Source organism: Erythrolamprus reginae, chromosome 5 (genome assembly GCF_031021105.1).
Source record: "Erythrolamprus reginae isolate rEryReg1 chromosome 5, rEryReg1.hap1, whole genome shotgun sequence".
In the NCBI taxonomy this organism is placed as follows: Eukaryota; Metazoa; Chordata; class Lepidosauria; order Squamata; family Dipsadidae; genus Erythrolamprus; species Erythrolamprus reginae.
The window spans coordinates 60,639,677-60,658,284 of NC_091954.1; the positions used below are offsets into that span (position 1 = coordinate 60,639,677).

Below are 18,608 nucleotides of genomic sequence, written 5' to 3' on the forward strand. Positions count from 1 at the left end.
ACAACTCTATGATACTATAGATGGCTTCTTCCTATGTGGAAGTACATGAATGTTTCACCTTTGTCATGAAAAGCTTTGAAGCTATATACCATATCGCTCTCATTATAATTCAAGGATATTTTTCAGTCCATGAAGATTTCCCATTTACTTATAGATGCTCCTTGTTACATTCACTCTTTCCACTGCTGTTTATTTATATTGAGTTATTTATTAATTGGTTGTTTGCTGTGTTCTGTTTCACTTTGGGTTTTTTTTAAATAAATTGTGTTGCAATTTATGTAATCTTGCCACTAATTTGAAGCAATTTATGAAAATAGCAATTAATTGGAAGTCACCTCTTTCATGCATATACTCAAACCATGGTTACCTGAAAGTTTTCTTTGACACTATCTCTTATCAACTGCCTTTGGTAATTATCACTATATTTAATTAGGTGCAGTTGTTTTTGTTGAACAGTATAGTTACAATTCTTTGAGTAAAAACAGTCTGCCAAAACAAGGGCAGATTGTTAGCTTCACTTCAATATTGTCAGTCCTTAAAATAACAAATTTAAAATACGAAGATAGGGCTATGGCATGGCTCTTTGCTTCTAAATATCTTCATTTTATTACTGGTAAGAAAATATGAAAATCATACCTTTTTTTAAATTGATCATTTTCAAATAATATATTCAGCAAGCAAAATTCATTTAACAGAATACAGTAATATTGAAACCAGTAATTAAAGCCATTACTTTCATAGAACATTTACCATGGACAATCACTTGCACCCACATTCAAAGGTGGAATTAGCATATTCTCTACTACTTGAACCGTCTTAAAGAAAAGAGTTAATTTAAATGCCATTCTACATAGACATTAATTTTCTAGCTTGGACAGTCAAGAGATTAAAAATCTAAATTTCCCTATTTAATAAAGGTCTGTATTTTTATGTTGAAGAGAAAGAAACCCATCATAATCTACTAGTGCTGATTTTACCATAAATCCAAAGGAAATGTAAGTCTAATTACCCTTTATTTATCAAGCATTGAAAGAAATACTATCCAGATACGGGCTTACCCAATTTTTCTTTGAGATTGTTTCATTGCTCCTCATTATTATATTTGATGACTTTAAAGTAGGAGCAAGCAGTAAAGAATCTTAGAACTAGATTATAGTTTTGGCTTCCCAATAGAAAATCATTGATTCCAGTAGCCTACCTAAAATCCTGAGATAATATCCAATTTTGTCTTAGTTTGCTTTTAAAAATGAGAGGCTGGGCGAATTAATGCCCAGCCGAAAATTGATGACGGCGGGAACCAATTCGGCTCCGCCCATCAGCTGGGGCGATCTCCGCGGTAACGCGGGATCGCCCCAGACCAACCAGTGGCTGCTCGGGGATTCTGGGAAAACCAGGGGCAGGGCGGGCGCCCTTTATCAGGGCTTGTTCGCCCCCCTGGTCTCCCTTGCCTCTGAGCCCACCAGAAATGTTTTTATAGGTCGCCTAGTTTGGGGCCGAGTAGGAATTTTGGCAGTCTTATGGCATTTACTACGGATTGTTTTATGCCTGCTCCATCCTGGACAAGGGAAAGGATTTGTGGTTACGGGGTGCGTCCGTATGTAAATAGGTTTTGATTCAACAATTGGATGTTTATATTCTTGGTCACTATTTGGCAGAAACGGGGAGGTAAGGGTATCAGTAGCAACTGTGTGTTCTCCTTTGGGCATCTTTTATAAGATGATTGGCACCCCCGTTGCACAACTCATGCTTCCTCCATGGACGGAGACGTGTGAAGGGGGTGCCCTTGGGGCTCACCTACGTCATTTCCGGTTCCGGGTCATGCAGGGTGAGCCCTCCCACATGCTGGGCGTGGGTTTAAGGACTGGGTGTAGGCGGGGCACACCTCACCCTGACCTGGCATGGAGTTTCGCCCGTTTAGTTGCCCAAGCATGTTTGTGTTCAGGAAACTCCGCCCCATTTAACGACCCCTGCAGGTCTTTCTGTTAATATTTAATAAAGTGACCCATTTATCCAGTTTGGTGTCCGAATGTTCATTTCCCGTCCAAGGCAATGTTGGATACAATGTATATATGAAATCCCTTGCTTTTTAAATTTACCAATAGAATTATCATTTTAAGAAAAAAGGTAATCATAAAACATGTGCTGTTGAAAATGTGCCTATTCCCAAAATTAGGCTTGTGGAGATATGATTAGGACCAAATTAGGGATTTTCCATTCCTAATTTCTCAAAGAGGGAAATAAATCGAGAAAAATACATAGAAAAGAGGGTTAGTCAGTATGTGAAGGAAGAATATGTTGAGACTCAATTCCTTATGAAAGAAAAGAGAATATTATTTAAAAAATATTATTTATTGGCCACATTTATTTATTGTGTGATTCAACACACAAAGAATTTGTGTCTAATACATAAACTCAAAGTGATAAATTATAAAACATAAGATACAATCATAAATCACAAGATGCAACCAACAAAGTTATAGTCTTTAGGTACCAATAGAAGTAGGTGAATAGAAGAAAAATGAGAAGGATAATAATAGGAATACAACCCTACTACATGGTTAGATATCTTTAGGCATAAGATGCTATGGAAATTAGGTGTTTAGTAGAATGATGGCATGGGATAATGTCTAGATGTTTTGGCATGCAATGCCCTATAGTGGCATCCTGAAGGCAGAAGTCCATGTATTTATTTATTTAAATATGACTTTATTTAATGAGGTAAATACTACATATAACTTTATTTGCTCCGAAACAGAATAGAACCTTTTTCAGTGTTTTGCACTACTGAAAAATGCATTTGAATCACCCCCATTCCTGCCCACCACTTCCAATGGTTTCTTCAAGAGACAGAAAAAACCCACAGCATTTGTTTTTCCCCCATTTATTCTACCAATTGGAGAATAAAATATTGATATGGGTGAGGAAAGCTGTCTTCTAGGATGGATTGAAGAAAAGGAATTAAAAAGTTTTCTAAAATGTCAACATGGTCTTAAAGGCATAGTGCTTCTATTACCTTCCATTCCAGTCATAGAAGTAGACTTTTAGAACAGACATAATACCCTTAGTATATTATTATTATAAGATTTCATTTTGAATTCCGAGATTTGAAAACAACTTCATTTAACTTGGTCTGATTTGCTTCCTATTTGTATTGACCCCCAAATCTGAGATGATGTTTGGAAATTCAAACTTTAATATCTCAGAGTTGACTAGAAGATTCATGTGAGGTGGGCCTAGAAAGCCTAGAATTAAGATGCCTTAAACAAGATCTAAGTATTGTCCACAAGATCATATGCTGCAACGTCCTGCCTGTCAGTGACTACCTCAGCTTCAACCACAACACAAGAGCACACAACAGATTTAAACTTAATATTATTAACCACTCCAAACTTGACTGTAAAAAATATGACTTCAGTAACTGAGTTGTCGAAGCGTGGAACTCATTACCGGACTCCATAGTGTCATCCCCAAACCCCCAACAATTTACCCTTAGATTATCTATGGTTGACCTATCCAGATTCCTAAGAGGTCAGTAAGGGGCGAGTACAAGTGCACTAGAGTGCCTTCTGTCCCCTGTCCTATTGCTCTCCTATATTTCCTATACCTTTCTTCTATTCCTATACCCACTAAAACCCTCATTGTGTATTGGACAAAATAAATAAAATAAAAAATAAACAAAATAAACTATGCATTTAATGAGCAAGCAAGCAAAGAAACAAACTGCCCCATTGCAATTTACAGTATAATGTCAAGGATAGGAGACTGAGCAACCTTCACCAGTCAGGATCAATGATATCTCCAAGTACACCATATCTTTTCTATTGAAGAAAGCCTGAATATGTACATATTGTATATAATTTAGAGAAATAAATTCAGAATGTTTGTATTAGCTTCTAACATTTATTGTTTGGTGACATTTACAGAAAAAGATCTGCCAAAATATGAAGCAATTTTTCTGCCATTTACTCTGTCAATGCTCTAAAAAGAACCAAGAGAATCCATAAAGCTGGATTTAATTAAGCTAACTATTACACCAGACTTAGAGTAAATCATATTTTTCTGTTATCTCTTTATTTTTCTCTTTGCTCAAATTAAAGAAGATTTTTTCTTTTTACACAAATGTTACCTTTTTTTGCTTCTGAAACACTAAATTACTCACAGATATAAGAAAAATGTTTAGATTTAGTTGTGATCATTTTAAGGAACTGCTATTTATTTTGCCATGAGACCCACAAAAGTACTTCAAAATGTCTATTCCACTATAAATTTGGGATCCAGCCAAGCCCAATAAACACTACCAAATGTACATTATTTTTTCTGACAGATGAGTATAAAATTAGTGTATTAGATGTTTGGGGTGGTTTGTTCAATATATTCAAAATTTGAGGTATAAATAAAATACAAATTACACATAGGAATAGTAAAAATACAATTAAAATCAAAATAAAATTGCAAATTACAAAATAAATCAAAAACAATCCTGATGCTACTTAAGAAGTGATGACAGTGAATTAGTTTGTCATCTTCTTAAGTACTGGTACAAAAGAAACTAAAACATCTATTTTGGAATAGGAATTCTACCTACAACTCCCTTCCAGCAGCTACAGTTTCATGACCACTGTCAAGTAGCAGATGTACTTCAGGACTATCTGGAAGAGCCCAGATGTTTTGAATTATAACTTGTTGCTCCAGTGTCTCTTGTTTTGGCCTTACATGAATATAGCATTACTGGAATTGTAGTAAAAAATAAATCAGATTTGATAGAAGTCTGATTCAACATTATGTATACATTCTGAAAGAATTCATAGCACTACCAGATCTTACAGGCAGATTCTTCCTTTCTTTACCATCATACACTGCTCAAAAAAATAAAGTGAACACTTAAACAACACAATATAACTCCAGGTAAATCAACCTGTCCACTTAGGAAGAAACACTGATTGACAATCAATTTCACATGCTGTGGTGCACATTCAACTTTGCACAGAACAAATTATTCAATGAGAATATTTCATTCATTCAGATTAGGATGTGTTATTTGAGTGTTCCCTTTATTTATTTTTTTAACAGTATACTTTGTTGTCATTTGCATCTAGTTACTAGCCAGGTGAAGCCCTTTTGTAGGTAGCCTAGTTTGCAGTAGGTGTTTTAGGTACATTACAAAATGAATGTAAAATGGCCAGGCTTGGCTTAGGTATGCATGGTCAGTGCCAAGGTTATTAACAAGACACTTGCCTAGGGTAATGCAGAGTTCATTATCTGTAGAACATTGCTAGGATGGGTGAACTGATGGCAAAGCAGCTGCTGAGTAGGATTTAACCGGGGTGGGGGTGGGGGAATAGGGATTTATACAGACAGGGAGATCCATAGCTGTAGGAATTTCTACTCCATTTATTTTTATTAAGCCTCATAAACACTGAATCGTATATCCACCTCCACTGGGAGACTTGTTCATAGACTTATATGGCTCATTATATGCTGCTCTTTTACACTATTCATCTTAAATGCCCTTGTTCTTAATAAGTTCCATTCCTCGTCCAAATTATGGATTTATAATCTATCTCATATTTTGTCATTTTATTATAGCCGTGCTTTAAATCTATTTAGGGATTTTTGGACAATAGGCAATTAAATAATATGTTAAGGGGATCTCAAATCCCAGAGGATATCACAAAGTGGGTGGAAACTAAAACATCTTAAACTTCCCAGTTGTTTCAAAGGAGAATTGGGTTTATTCTCTTTTGAAATTGATGCTCTCCTTATTTAAAGGTTGAAATGATGCTTTCTTGTGTTTCCTGTTCCAAATGCAACTGATTTTTGAGAGCTATAACTGGAAGGAGCCTCAGAAGCTTCCAGTTCCAAAATGCAAACCCAAGATAGATTCTTCAAGTCATCCAAGGACTTGCTGCACTGGTGAGGGTGATCTAGGATTCAGAATAAGGATGACCTAACTACTGCTGTGTATGAAGCTGTAAATATGTCTATGTGTTTATGAATAAATATACCACTTGCAGATGTGCATTAAGGTAATTTGTATATTACAGCTTGTTCAGTCAGCAAATCATTTCCAATGCAGCGTGTATGAAAGCAACTTTCATTCACAGTGCCATTGTTTGTTGATTAAACAGCTTCTATTACGGTGCCATCCTGGAAACATGGAAATTTTTGTGGGGACAACATTTTAAAGCTTGTTTTCTGATTTGCCTCCAATTTAATAAACCACTTGTTCATAGAATGGGCTGAGAAAGCAAGGTGAAGCTGAGGAAAGGCATTAATAATGGGATATTAATAAGGGTATATTTTTCTAGTCTTGAGGTTGTCAAAGGCTGTTATGTGTAATTCCATAGTTCCTCATCATTTGCATATGCTACCTTATGAATGGCAGCACTCCATTAAACAGAAATAGTCATAATTTCAGAGTTTGATAGGTCTTACAAAAAAAAGTACTCAGCTAATTTTTTATCAATTAAGTCAGCTGATTATCTGTCATTATTTTACAAGAACTCCATTGACCAGTGGCAATGACTAACCATAAAGTTACTGCCATCATCATAAGATTTCATTATGTCTTATATTTCAGTTTCTTAGGAGTACTTCTTAATAGTACAGATATTCTGGTTATTACTTTCAGATTAATAGATACAGGATTATCTCAATTGGCAGATGTCTATAGAAGACATAACCCTCCCCTCAATCATACTAGTTCAGGAACTGTATATCTGCATAACAAATCTAATTATGGCTTCACTTAAGTAGCTATAAACTATCTTTGTCAAATATTTGTCAAAATGCTGTGTCAGGGTGTATCCCAAAATTGCTGAATTGGCACGGATGCAATCAATATGATTCTCTATAAATTATAGATAGTCAATAACTTGCAATATTATAATAAAATATTTTCCATGCCTTTGTTTCTACTTGTTTATATTGTCTTCATGCCCATGGAATTTCATTTTATGAAAGTCAGTAACACAAGTAGCCAGGACCATTCATGATTTAGCTCCATAGAATTTATTATAGGACTATTAAAATGTATTGATTGTGTGTCAGTGCACTGCACATATGTGCACTGCACATATTTGGATGTAAGAAAAAGCATGCTGTCCTGCAGTTTAATCACTATATTAAAAATTCTAACTTGTAATAAATAGCATAATGCAGGATAGGCTGTGGATGTGCTTATAGCATCCTGACCAAAACTGACTGAGTTGACATAAGTGTCCTTCCTGTTACTAGGTAATGTGACATGTCATTCAGCTGCAACTAAGGCTAGTAACCTGATTGACAGCTTCTTTATATTATTAAACTGCATTATGTGAAAACATAAAGAACAAAGTTTAAGGGACAGCGTAATCATGTTAACTTCTTCCCCTTCCTCTTTCTCTTTTTCCTCTTCTCCTTCTCCTTCTTCATAACTACTGGTTACTGCCTGCATAAATCCCTGCAATTTTCTTGGAAATATTTTAGATGATTTGTTGTTGCCTTCTTCATAGGGTTTAGAGAGAGAAGGACTGGCCCAAGGTCCATGCTAAGACTGACATGAACGCATGTTTCCTTCTTTCTGGCTGTCTATCAATATTCATATACTTTCTGTATCATAATAAAATGTTGTATATACCTAGATCTGTTTTGCAGCCCTTGTTACTGGAGAATCATCCACCTCCAATTTAATCTAAATATGATTATATCAGGATCAAATTAATAATTTTAGTTATCTATGTATTTTCCATTTTATTCACCTTTATTCTCAATGTCCACATTTATTTCCCTTCCTTTACAACAGTGCTTATAATGTGCCTATTTCATGTTTCATGAAGTTGCTAGCAGTCACTAAAAACCTATATGTTAATCATAAAAATGGCAAAGGTTTCTGACCTACTATATAACTGTACTACATAACTGTAATAGCATGCCTGAATCCAACTTAGAAAGATTTCTAAGCTTTGTTTTTCTGTTTATTTGGAATATCATACTAAAGTCTATGTTACATTTCATTGGAACTTATGTAAGTATGGGTACATCTGAATTCACATCACAACTGCTGCAGAATTTCAGTTCCAACTACTTGCTGCTTAGAATATTATGCATTACTCTTTGCTATATTATTTCTATCCAACCAACCATCAAATCCAGAAAATTCATTCCATTTAATAAGTATGTATGCAATGCATGCACATCCACATATGTGTATGCCCAGCGCACAGAGAATAACATTAATATGCTAATCGCAATATTAAATAAAATTAAGGGGTGCCTATTACACATTCATTTTAATGCTACTTTGAATAATGAAGCTAACCATCTGTCAATCCATGGGGTTGGGTGGGAAGGGATAGAATCCTGGCACTGTTGATATGCCATTCGACATGGTGTTATGCTGAAATATATCTACATAGTCTAATGCCAATGACTGTGTGCCTTTTATAAAGAAGACGATAGATTGTAGTCAATGTTGTTGTTTTTTTGGGGGGGGGGTTGGCAAAATATCCACCTTCTTTTTGAAGAAAACCCTTCAATATATTCAACTTTCTTATAAGCAGGCATACTTCTTGTAGTAATTGCCTATGATCAAAAACTGAAATGCTACTATCTGAGTATAGAACGGAATGGTTGTCACTTAGTTTTGATACAATAACAGTTTTTATCATAAAAATACAATCTGTTATTCATTTTGATCAGCAGTTGTTTCCTTGTCATTGAGAAATTGAGAAACGTTTTTTTCCCCGTTCTTAGGATAATATTCCATGTCTTCCAGGTGTATTGCTGCTATAGTAAAGAATTCAATTTTAGCATGCATTTGTCGAGATTCTGGGGCCTCATATAAAGTGATATGTTGAAATAACAGAGGGGAAAAAAGGATACAAACATAGAGGAAAGACCAAGGGACTGGCATATAATGGACATAAAAGTCAAAATCTTATGTCAAACTTTGATTACCTAGCCTGCTTTAGTATGAAAGTTCAAGAGTTAAAGGATAGTCATAATAAATGGCTACAGAATAAGAAAAGGTAATGTCTGATTACTACAATGGAAGTAATAATAATAATAATAATAATAATAATAACAACAACAACAACAACAACAACAATAATAATTAAAAATAAATAAATAAATAAATAAAAATAATTTATTAGATTTGTATGCCGCCCCTCTCCGAAAACTCGGGGTGGATTACAACCTAGCAATAGTACAATACATTACAAATCTAATATTAAATTTAAAAAGTTAATTAAAAAACATTAGTATAACATAATCAGTATCATAAAATCATCAATTACACAATCATACATACTCAACCCAATTTATTGTACAATGATCCCTCGATTTTCGTGATCTCGATTATCGCGAAACGCTATACCACGGTTTTTAAAAAAATATTAATTAAAAAATACTCCACGTTTTTTTTGCTATACCGCAGTTTTTCCCACCTGATGACATCACTCCCTTCCTTTCTCATCTTTCTTTCTCTCTTTCTCTATCTTGCTTCTTCCTCTCTCACACTCTCTTCCTCCCTCTCTCATCTCTTTCTTTCCTTCTCTCTCTATCTCTCCCCCTCTTGCTCTCGAGCGGCGGGCGACGGGCGGGCGAGCGGCGGGCGGGCAGCAGCGAGGAGCCGAAGATCGGGGTTTCCCCTTTGCGTGGGTGGCAGGGAAGACCCAGGGAAGGTTTCTTCGGCCGCCCAGCAGCTGATCTGCTCGGCAGCGCTGCTGCAGGAGGACCCGTGTCCGAAAGCCAGTGAGAGGGGTGGATCGGGGCGAGCGGCGAGCGGCGGGCGGGGCGGTAGCGGCGAGGGCACCGGACGCGCTGGGGGGGCGGGGGCAGCCGACATTCAAAGCAATCTTTGTCGGCTTCCATACTTTCATCGCTCCCCGGCTCCACCATCTGCGCATGCGCGGCCATGGAAAAAGGGCGCGCATGCGCAGATGGTGTTTTTACTTCCGCACCACTATACTGCGGAAAATCGATTATCGCGAGAGGACTTGGAACGTAACCCTCACGATAATCGAGGGATCACTGTACTACAGAGGTCAGAAAAACAACAAGTGGGGTAATTATCCCCATGCCTGGTGACAAAGGTGAGTCTTCAACATTTTACGGAAGGCGAGGAGGGTGGGGGCTGTTCAAATCTCTGGAGTTGATTCCAGAGGGCCGGGGCCACCACAGAGAAGGCTCTTCTCTTGGGTCCCACCAACCGACATTGTTTAGTCGATGGGACCCGGAGAAGGACAACTCTGTGGGACCTATTTGGCCGCTGGAATTCATGTGGCAGAAGGTGGTCTCGTAGGTATTCTGGCCCGATGTCATGTAGGGCTTTATAGGTCATTACCAACACTTTGAATTGTGACTGGAAACTGATCGGCAGGCAGTTCAGGCCGCAGAGTGTTGATGAAACATGGGCATACCTAGGGAAGCCCATGATTGCTCTCGCGGCCACATTCTGCACGATCTGGAGTTTCCGAACACTCTTCAAAGGTAGCCCCATGTAGAGAGTGTTGCAGTAGTTGAACCTCGAGGTGATGAGGGCATGAGTGACTGTGAGCAGTGATTCCCTGACCAAATAGGGCGGCAACTTGTGCACCAGGCGAAACTGGGCAAACCCCCTCCTCGCCACAGCTGAAAGATGGTGTTCTAATGTTAGCTGTGGATCGAGGAGGATGCCCAAGTTGGGAACCCTCTCCAAGGGGTCAATAATCCCCCCCAGGGTAATGGACGGACAGATGGAATTGTCCTTGGGAGGCAAAACCCACAGCCACTCCATCTTGTCAGGATTGAGTTTGAGCCTGTTGACACCCATCCAGACCCTAACAGCCTCCAGGCACTGGCACATCACTTCCACTGCTTTGCTGACTGGACATGGGGTGGAGATGTATAACTGGGTATCATCAGCGTACTGATAATAACTCACCCCATGCCCTTGGATTATCTAGAAGCTTTTATGTGAATCCCTTTATTTTAGGAATTCTGGGTAAATTCGGTGTATTTACCTGGGGTATCTATAAGAGATTCTGATTTATTTCTTTAAGGAGAAAATGCAAATCTTTATAACTTCTCAGAGGTAATGTTTTTTTTCTTCTTTATCTTATGATGGAAAGAAAAGAGTCCTATGGAAAGAATGATAATACAATGTGTACCGGGGTGGCGCAGCAGGTAGAGTACTATACTGCAGGCCACTGAAGATGACTGTAGATCTGTAGGTCAGCAGTTCAAATCTCATCACCGGCTCAAGGTTGACTCAGCCTTCCATCCTTCCGAGGTGGGTAAAATGAGGACCTGGATTGTGGGGGCCATATGCTGGCTCTGTTTAAAAGTGCTATTACTAACATGCTGTAAGCTACCCTGAGTCTAAGGAGAAGGGCGGCATAAAAATTGAATAAATATAAATAAATAAATAAATAAATAAGTACAGTATATGGGGAGTGGTAGAATATGATACAATTTAAATTAAATTGCATATTTAAATTACAACAAAAATAATCACTGATAATATGTTGTGGTTCAGCCTGAGCAAGATCAAAGACCAGCTGCGTCTCTGCTGGCTCCATGCCCGGGGGAGGCTGAGAGCGAAGAGGAGAGTTCTTGGCAGCCAGACTAGGGAGATAACAATCTGGAAAGTGACGAGGAAGAGGGGCCTGGGAACCCTGGGGAGGGACTCTCTCAAGCAAGTAGCTTGGAGTCTCTGGAGTCATTGGATGATGAGGCACAAGCTATCATTAATATGCGACAGAGACGCATAGATCAAAGGAGGCAGCAACTGAATAGATATTATCAGTGTTGAATAAGGAACACCAGGGCTTGGGTGTTGTCCTCATTAGCAGGGAAGGGTTTATAAGGCATGAGAACCATTCCAGCAGCGTGGAGTGTTATCACAGTGGAGTTGGAGTTATCTGCCTTTTCTCTCAGCGTTTTGTTCCTGGCTCGTGGCCCAGCAGTCTTGAAGACCCGTGGGAGGTTTGTGCCTGTTAGCAACAGCCTCGTTTGTCATCAAGGATCATGTGTTTTTGTATGAACAATTGCCTTCATGTATCTATTTGGAATTCCAGTGCTTTCCTGACTTGTAAGGACATTTTCTGTTGGCTTCTTTACCATTATAAAACTGTGTTTGGATTCAACCAGTGTGTCTGGCTTATCTTTTTGGGTTGGTCATAGCTTCCGGAGTGACCCAGACAGAACATAATATATGTAGGGCTTGCTGTAATATCACACTGGATACTCATGTGCTGATTCAAAATTTTCAGAATCAGCTAGAAAAGGCTTTATACTTTTTGGTACTTGAAGATACCTTCAGGCTTTTATCCTTTCTGTGAATTTTGGAGAATGTGCTATGATTTGAATGACATTCTCTAGTCTTTTCCTTCTTTTGTCTTGTGTTTAATGTGATAGTGATCAAATGAAATGCCAGAGGAAAAGAGTGTTTCTCACTTTTTTGCTTCCTTTGGCCTTTCTTGTCTTCAGTTCCTGCCTCTGTTTACCATCACTCTATTAACGACTTTGAGATTTTGTCAGAGAAATCGATGCTTCTACAGCTTTCAACAGAAAAGAAATGGGGCACTTCAGTGTAACTCATAATGTACATTTTAAAAATATGGAATCACACACAGTCCAAAATAAAAGGTATACTGTATATTCCTTTGTGTAGACTGTTACCGAAATACTTGGATTAGTTAAGTAGAATATTGTTTCTGTATCCCAGACATGTCAAACGCATGGCCTATAGGCCATATCAAACATGCCCTGTAGCCTGAATCTGGCCCATAATAGTGAGGCACTGCCTGTGCTGCCCCAGTCCTGGCCAAGCCCAGCCCCACCCACCAAGTCAGTTGCAATGACCAGGGTACACCCATCCCGGCCCCCCAAGGGCAAACAAATTGCTGATACAGCTTGCAGTGGGATCAAGTTTGATACCTCTATCCCTTTTCATTAGAAGACCATATTTGCTTTCTCTACATTTGGATGGCTATGTACAGCTATATTGAGCCCACTTAATTACTCTGCCACAACATTGATTTTCTAGAGATTTCAGAATGTTTGTTTTACCTTTTTCTTCTTTTAAATTCCAGTTTCTCCCTGTTTTTTATCTATACAGATTATGTTGCTTACGGATCCTGAGATTGAGAGCAGCCTGCTGATCAGTTCTGATGAAGGAGCCACTTATCAAAAATACCGGTTGAACTTTTACATCCATAGTATGCTCTTTCATCCCAAGCAGGAGGACTGGATTTTGGCGTATAGTCAGGATCAGAAGGTTAGTATTACTTTTATACTTATATAAGTGTCAGTTAACAGCAGCATATCAGGAAAGAAAGCAGACTCAAAGGCTTAACCTCCTCTAACTGCTCCCTATAAATGCTCAATTTATATATTGAAGAATACATTAGATTTGTAAGTCTGAAAAGTAGAAGGTGGACAGAAAAAAAGGATTAAATCTGATTTAATTTCTTTAACTTCTACATTTAATTAAATTAATGCAATTAGTATCCATTCATGTATTTAATTATTTTCCTCTCGTGTCACATTCAAACTGGAATAAGCATAAAGCTCTGGAAATCAAGGCAACTCATTATTCCAGATACTCTTACCAGGCCAATTCCTCATTAATTTAAGAAGCCCTAGAGTAAACATGGAAGTTGACTTATGTTTTACACAATATGTTTTTGTAGGATAGGCGTTACATAACTTTCTATAATGTATATCATGTTAAATGCCTCTCTTTTAACAGAGAAGTAAGTACTCTGCAGCATTGGAATGGCAAGCAATACTCACGTATTACTCTGTACTCCCCTTGTGGGGGAATACATGTCTCTTTAACCATGATTGAGAGCAGATTTTCTTATGATTTTGGGAAGAGAGACACACCCAATTATAATTTCAAGCACTTTTGCAGGAAAATAATTCATAAAATGATGATTTATGAAATAAAAGCTCCAAAATTCTTTCCAGAAAAATGATGAGCAAGAAAATCCAGATTTCAGCCACTTTGCATTATCACTCTACCTTTTGGTTCCAGAACGTGTTAAATGCCATCTCTAGATTGTCCATTCCTGTCCTGAATTTCTTTGAAAATGAGATACTTGCATTATGTTGTCTATGGAAGGTAGATACAACAGGTGGATGGAAGAATGTCAATTGAACTGGCAATTTGACCAATGAACAGTCCAGAAGTCAAGTTAATTAAAATGATAAGAAAGGAGTAGTAAAAATTAGTTAGCAGCATATATTTGTTTTATACCAAGTGATGATTATATAGATGCTATTTCCTTTAGACACAGGTAAGGGAACAGTTTTGTACCTGGCTAGTTTCTGACAAAATGGGAAATAATTCACATGCATTTGTAGCTAATGTAGGCATTTAGTTCCACTATCTTCAGATCATTAAAATCATGTAAGCTAATGTATCATAATATTTGATTCAACATATTTGAAGAATGTAGAACTGGCAAAGATAATCAGTATCATCCAAAATATTTGAATATTCATAGGTACGGATTCTGGTGGTTAACTGAATTAGTTTAGAAGATTTAAATCAAATCAAATTCAAATTTTGAGACACCACATTCTTAAATTGCCTCTAAAAACAATTTTAGCTTCCTGTCTCATATATAGTAACAGGACAAAATATCCTGAGCATGAACAAATTGGCTTTACTTTAAGAAAAATTCATATATGTCATTTAGAAGGCACTTTTCAAATTGGCTGTCTCCAAGTATCAAATTTATTTCTATCCCTTTCTCCCCAAACAAGGTTTAGGAACAATTTTGCTAGGACAAAAATGAAAGAAACACTCAGTTTCTTCTCATAAATTTTCAGCAAATGGCTCATATGTTTTATAAATCTGGCAGAGTTCAAAGGTGAAAAGAAAGATTAAAGGAAGGGGATGGGACAAAATTGCCAAAGGAAAAATAAAAATGTCAAAGTAAACATATTACATTTGATTTTTTTTCCCTAATAACAAAAGAAATATGTATTTCTGTACATGACCATTACAAAAATCAGTGGAATGGGGGCTTCCCTGAAATGCATATGGCTCCCATCAGATGGCATTCTGTAAGACTTAGAAAAACTTTCCAGGTTTGAATTGAGATTTCCTGTTTCTGATGTTTTATATCTTTAGATGGTAATTGCCTGGATTACCATCTTGTAAATATCTGCTACTATTACCTTATAATTATTTTGCAATTATTTTACAATTTGTTCAGATTTCAATTATTGTATGCCTTGTTTTTATGTTGGTCTTTACCCTGTGAATGGTCCAGTCTGTTGGGTTGAACAGTATCAACTGAAAACATGGAAACAAAAATCCACCATTAATGTCACTGAGAAACACCATTGGGAATTTATCTATTAGTTTTCATAAAGCCATGTTCCATAGATCAGTGTTTTTCAACCAGTGTGCCGCGAGACATGGTCAGGTGTGCCGCGAAGCTCATCAAGAGAGAGAAAGAAAGCAAGAGAGAGAGAAAGAGAGAGAGAAAGAGAAAGAAAGAAAGAAAGAGAGAGAGAAAGAGACAGAGAAAGAGAGAGAAAGAAAGCAAGAGAGAGAGGAAGAGAGAGAGAAAGAGAAAGAAAGCAAGAGAGAGAGAGAGTGAAAGAAAGGCAGGGAAAGAGGGAGAGATAGAAAGAGAGCAAAAAAGAGAGGAAGGAAGGAAGAGAGAAAGAAAGAGGGATGGAGAGAGAGGAAGGAAGGGAAAGAGAGAAAGAGGGAGAGAAATAGAGCGAAAGGGAGGAAGAGAGAGAGAAAGAGAAAGAGAGAGAAAGAAAGAAAGAGAGAGAAAGAGAGAGAGAAAGAGAGAGAGAGAAAGAGAGAGAGAAAGAGAGAAAGAAAGCAAGAGAGAGAGAGAGAAAGAAAGGCAGGGAAGGAGGGAGAGAGGAAGGAAGGGAAAGAGAGAAAGAGGGAGAGAAATAGAGCGAAAGGGAGGAAGAGAGAGAGAGAGAATTTTTTTGTCCAAACTTTTTTAGCCCCCCCACTCCTCCCTGCTCAATGTGCCCCATGATTTTGTATATGTAAAAAATGTGCCGCAGCTCAAAAAAGGTTGAAAATCACTGCCATAGATATCGCATGGAAGTGTTTTTCAATTATTCTATCAAATATTTTCATGTGGCACTCTCCCCTAGTTCTGTCGATAATAACCATAGAATTGTCCCATTGCTACTTCCATTTATGTCCGCATGGGGGAAAAGATCAGTTCCTCTACTTTGTAACCTTGTACAATTTGCTATGTTATGACAGTGGCAGTGATAAATACATATGTTCTTAATCTATAAAAATGATTAGACAGAAAATTCCAGAATTCCAGAAAAACATTATTAGCTCTCAGGTGATAATGACCTACAAATCAGCCAAAGTATCATCTGAAGTCACTTATAGTACAATTATATTACTGAGTCTTTGCTTAGTAATATAATTGTGAACTCTTTCACTGTAAACTCTTTTTTACTAATCTTATTTTTTTACATTTTTCTTTTTTTTGTAAATCTTTATTAATTTTCATAAAAATTGACAAACATACAAACAAACATTTAACATAAAGTAGGGGTTACAATTCCCCTCTTATAGTAGAAGTCATTTTTTTTACAGAAAAAGAATACATTATTAATGCCTTAAGTCAACATATTAATTTGAATGAAAAAAAGAAATTTTGCTCAACCTTGCAATAAAATAAATTCATACAGAAAAAAGAAAAAGAAAAAAAATCATTTTAATATATTTATAATTCTCACATAGGTTTACCATTTAATTTTTCTTCTTATTTATCCATATATACACCTTATTCCAAATAATATAAAATTCTGTCATCATATCCATTTTGGCATAATCCAATATTTTCTTAATTACCTCTTCATCTTTGGGAATATTTTCCCCTTTCCAGTTTTGTGCATAAACTATCCTGGCCGCGGTCAAAATATGAATAACTAGATAAAGAATATCTTTCTTGTATTTCTGCTTTGTTATACCCAGTAAATAAAATTCCGGGTTTTTTTCTATCTCTTGCGATACTATTTCTTTTATCATTTTTTCTATCATTTTCCAATATAGCTTACTGCAAATCCACCATTGATGACAGTATGAACCTATTTCTTTCTTGCATTGCCACCTCTCCCCTGCTGAGGCAGCTTTGCTCAGAGCGCCCTTTGCTGACTGCCACACCCTCCGAAAGTTGCCCCTGAAAATGGGAAATTGGGGTGGGGGATGATGAAGCCGAGCCCCCCACCCACCAGACAATTAGGGCTGCCTCACAGGCCTCCTCTGCCGGCTAGATGCGCAGAGCACCAAGGGGACGTCAGCCCACTTCTCTGCCATCCTATGCCTCACCTCACTTGCCTGGCAGCGGGCGTTCCTCAAGGGGTCCCTGCCAGCATCCAAACTGGGGGCAGGAGAAGAGGCACAATTTGCGCAGAGGAGATCCCCAGCCATTAGTAAGCCGACCCATCCCCCCCCCGGGTGATGAATTGGTGGGAGCCTTTGCGCTATTCTGTTGGGGAGGGTGGTAGGCCACGAGGGAAGGGGAGTACTTGGGCTAGAGCCGGCGATCTGCGGACCACTTGTGGCCCAAAGGCAAAGGGCTGCGCATGCCAAGAGGCCATCCCGCCGCTGCCCAAGCATACCAGCCCCGGTTGCAAGGAAGGGCGGCAGAACTCCCTCCGTCCTTTGCACTCCTTGCACTCCTAACCCAGAGGTCTTCAAACCTGGCAAGTTTAAGGCTTGTGGATTTCAACTTCCATTCCTAAGGTAGCATGACTGGTGGAGGAATTCTGGGAATTGAAGTCCACTAGTCTTAAAGCTGTGAAGTTTGAAGACCCCTGGGTTAGAGGTTAGGAGTGCAAGGGTTTTCAAACTTGGCAAGTTTAAGGCTTGTGGACTTCAACTCCCATTTCTGAGCTAGCATGACTGGTGGAGTAATTCTGGGAGATGAAGTCCACAAGTTTTGAAGCTGTCAAGTTTGAAGTTTGTAAAAAGTGTACATAGTTTTTAAAAGTATACATGGTTTTAAAAAGTATACATAGTTGTAAAAAGTATTCTGCTACACTGGTATTTTATTAAACAATATAATACTACACCATTTGGTTCAGAATACTTTTTTCCTTGGTTCTTTCCTCTAAAATCTAGGTGCATCTTATACACCGAAAAATACGGTAATATGAGGACCCACTTCAAAACTAGAAGATTGGTCTCATATCATAAAAAATACACTAATGAAATATTCCATATTTCTAAGTCAATTTAGAGTGCTACATTAGTACACAAAATCTCAACATAATAATTCTATACTTTCATTTGACATTTTCCACCTGTTCTCTTTGAAATTGTTCTCTCCTTCCACTCCTTTCGCAATCGTTAAATTGGTGACAACCAATGAATAATTCTCAGGAATGGATCTTTGGAAATAAATGCAACATCTCATAAAAATCTCATTCATTTCAGTATCTCAGCTCAAAGTAATATAACAGTGGAAATGTCATCAACCTTTGATTGATGACATTCGTGGCTCAAACTATTTCATGCCCATACTCTGTACATCTCTAGAATAACCAACATGAAATTATAGAGGTATATAATATTATGGTGCAAATGCAGTTTAGAATAACTAAGGATACAGATTATCTGTGCATGG

At 37.7% G+C, this 18,608-nt stretch overlaps 1 protein-coding gene across 1 annotated transcript in view; it reads left to right on the top strand.

Annotated features, from left to right (window-relative positions):
• Positions 1 to 18,608, top strand: part of LOC139167803 (VPS10 domain-containing receptor SorCS1-like) — a 372,414-nt gene that overhangs the window by 177,123 nt on the left and 176,683 nt on the right. Inside the window, exon 3 of the mRNA XM_070752750.1 lies at positions 13,085 to 13,243. Within this exon, the coding sequence (XP_070608851.1) occupies positions 13,085 to 13,243 (159 nt within the window). The remainder of the gene's footprint in view (positions 1 to 13,084; positions 13,244 to 18,608) is intronic.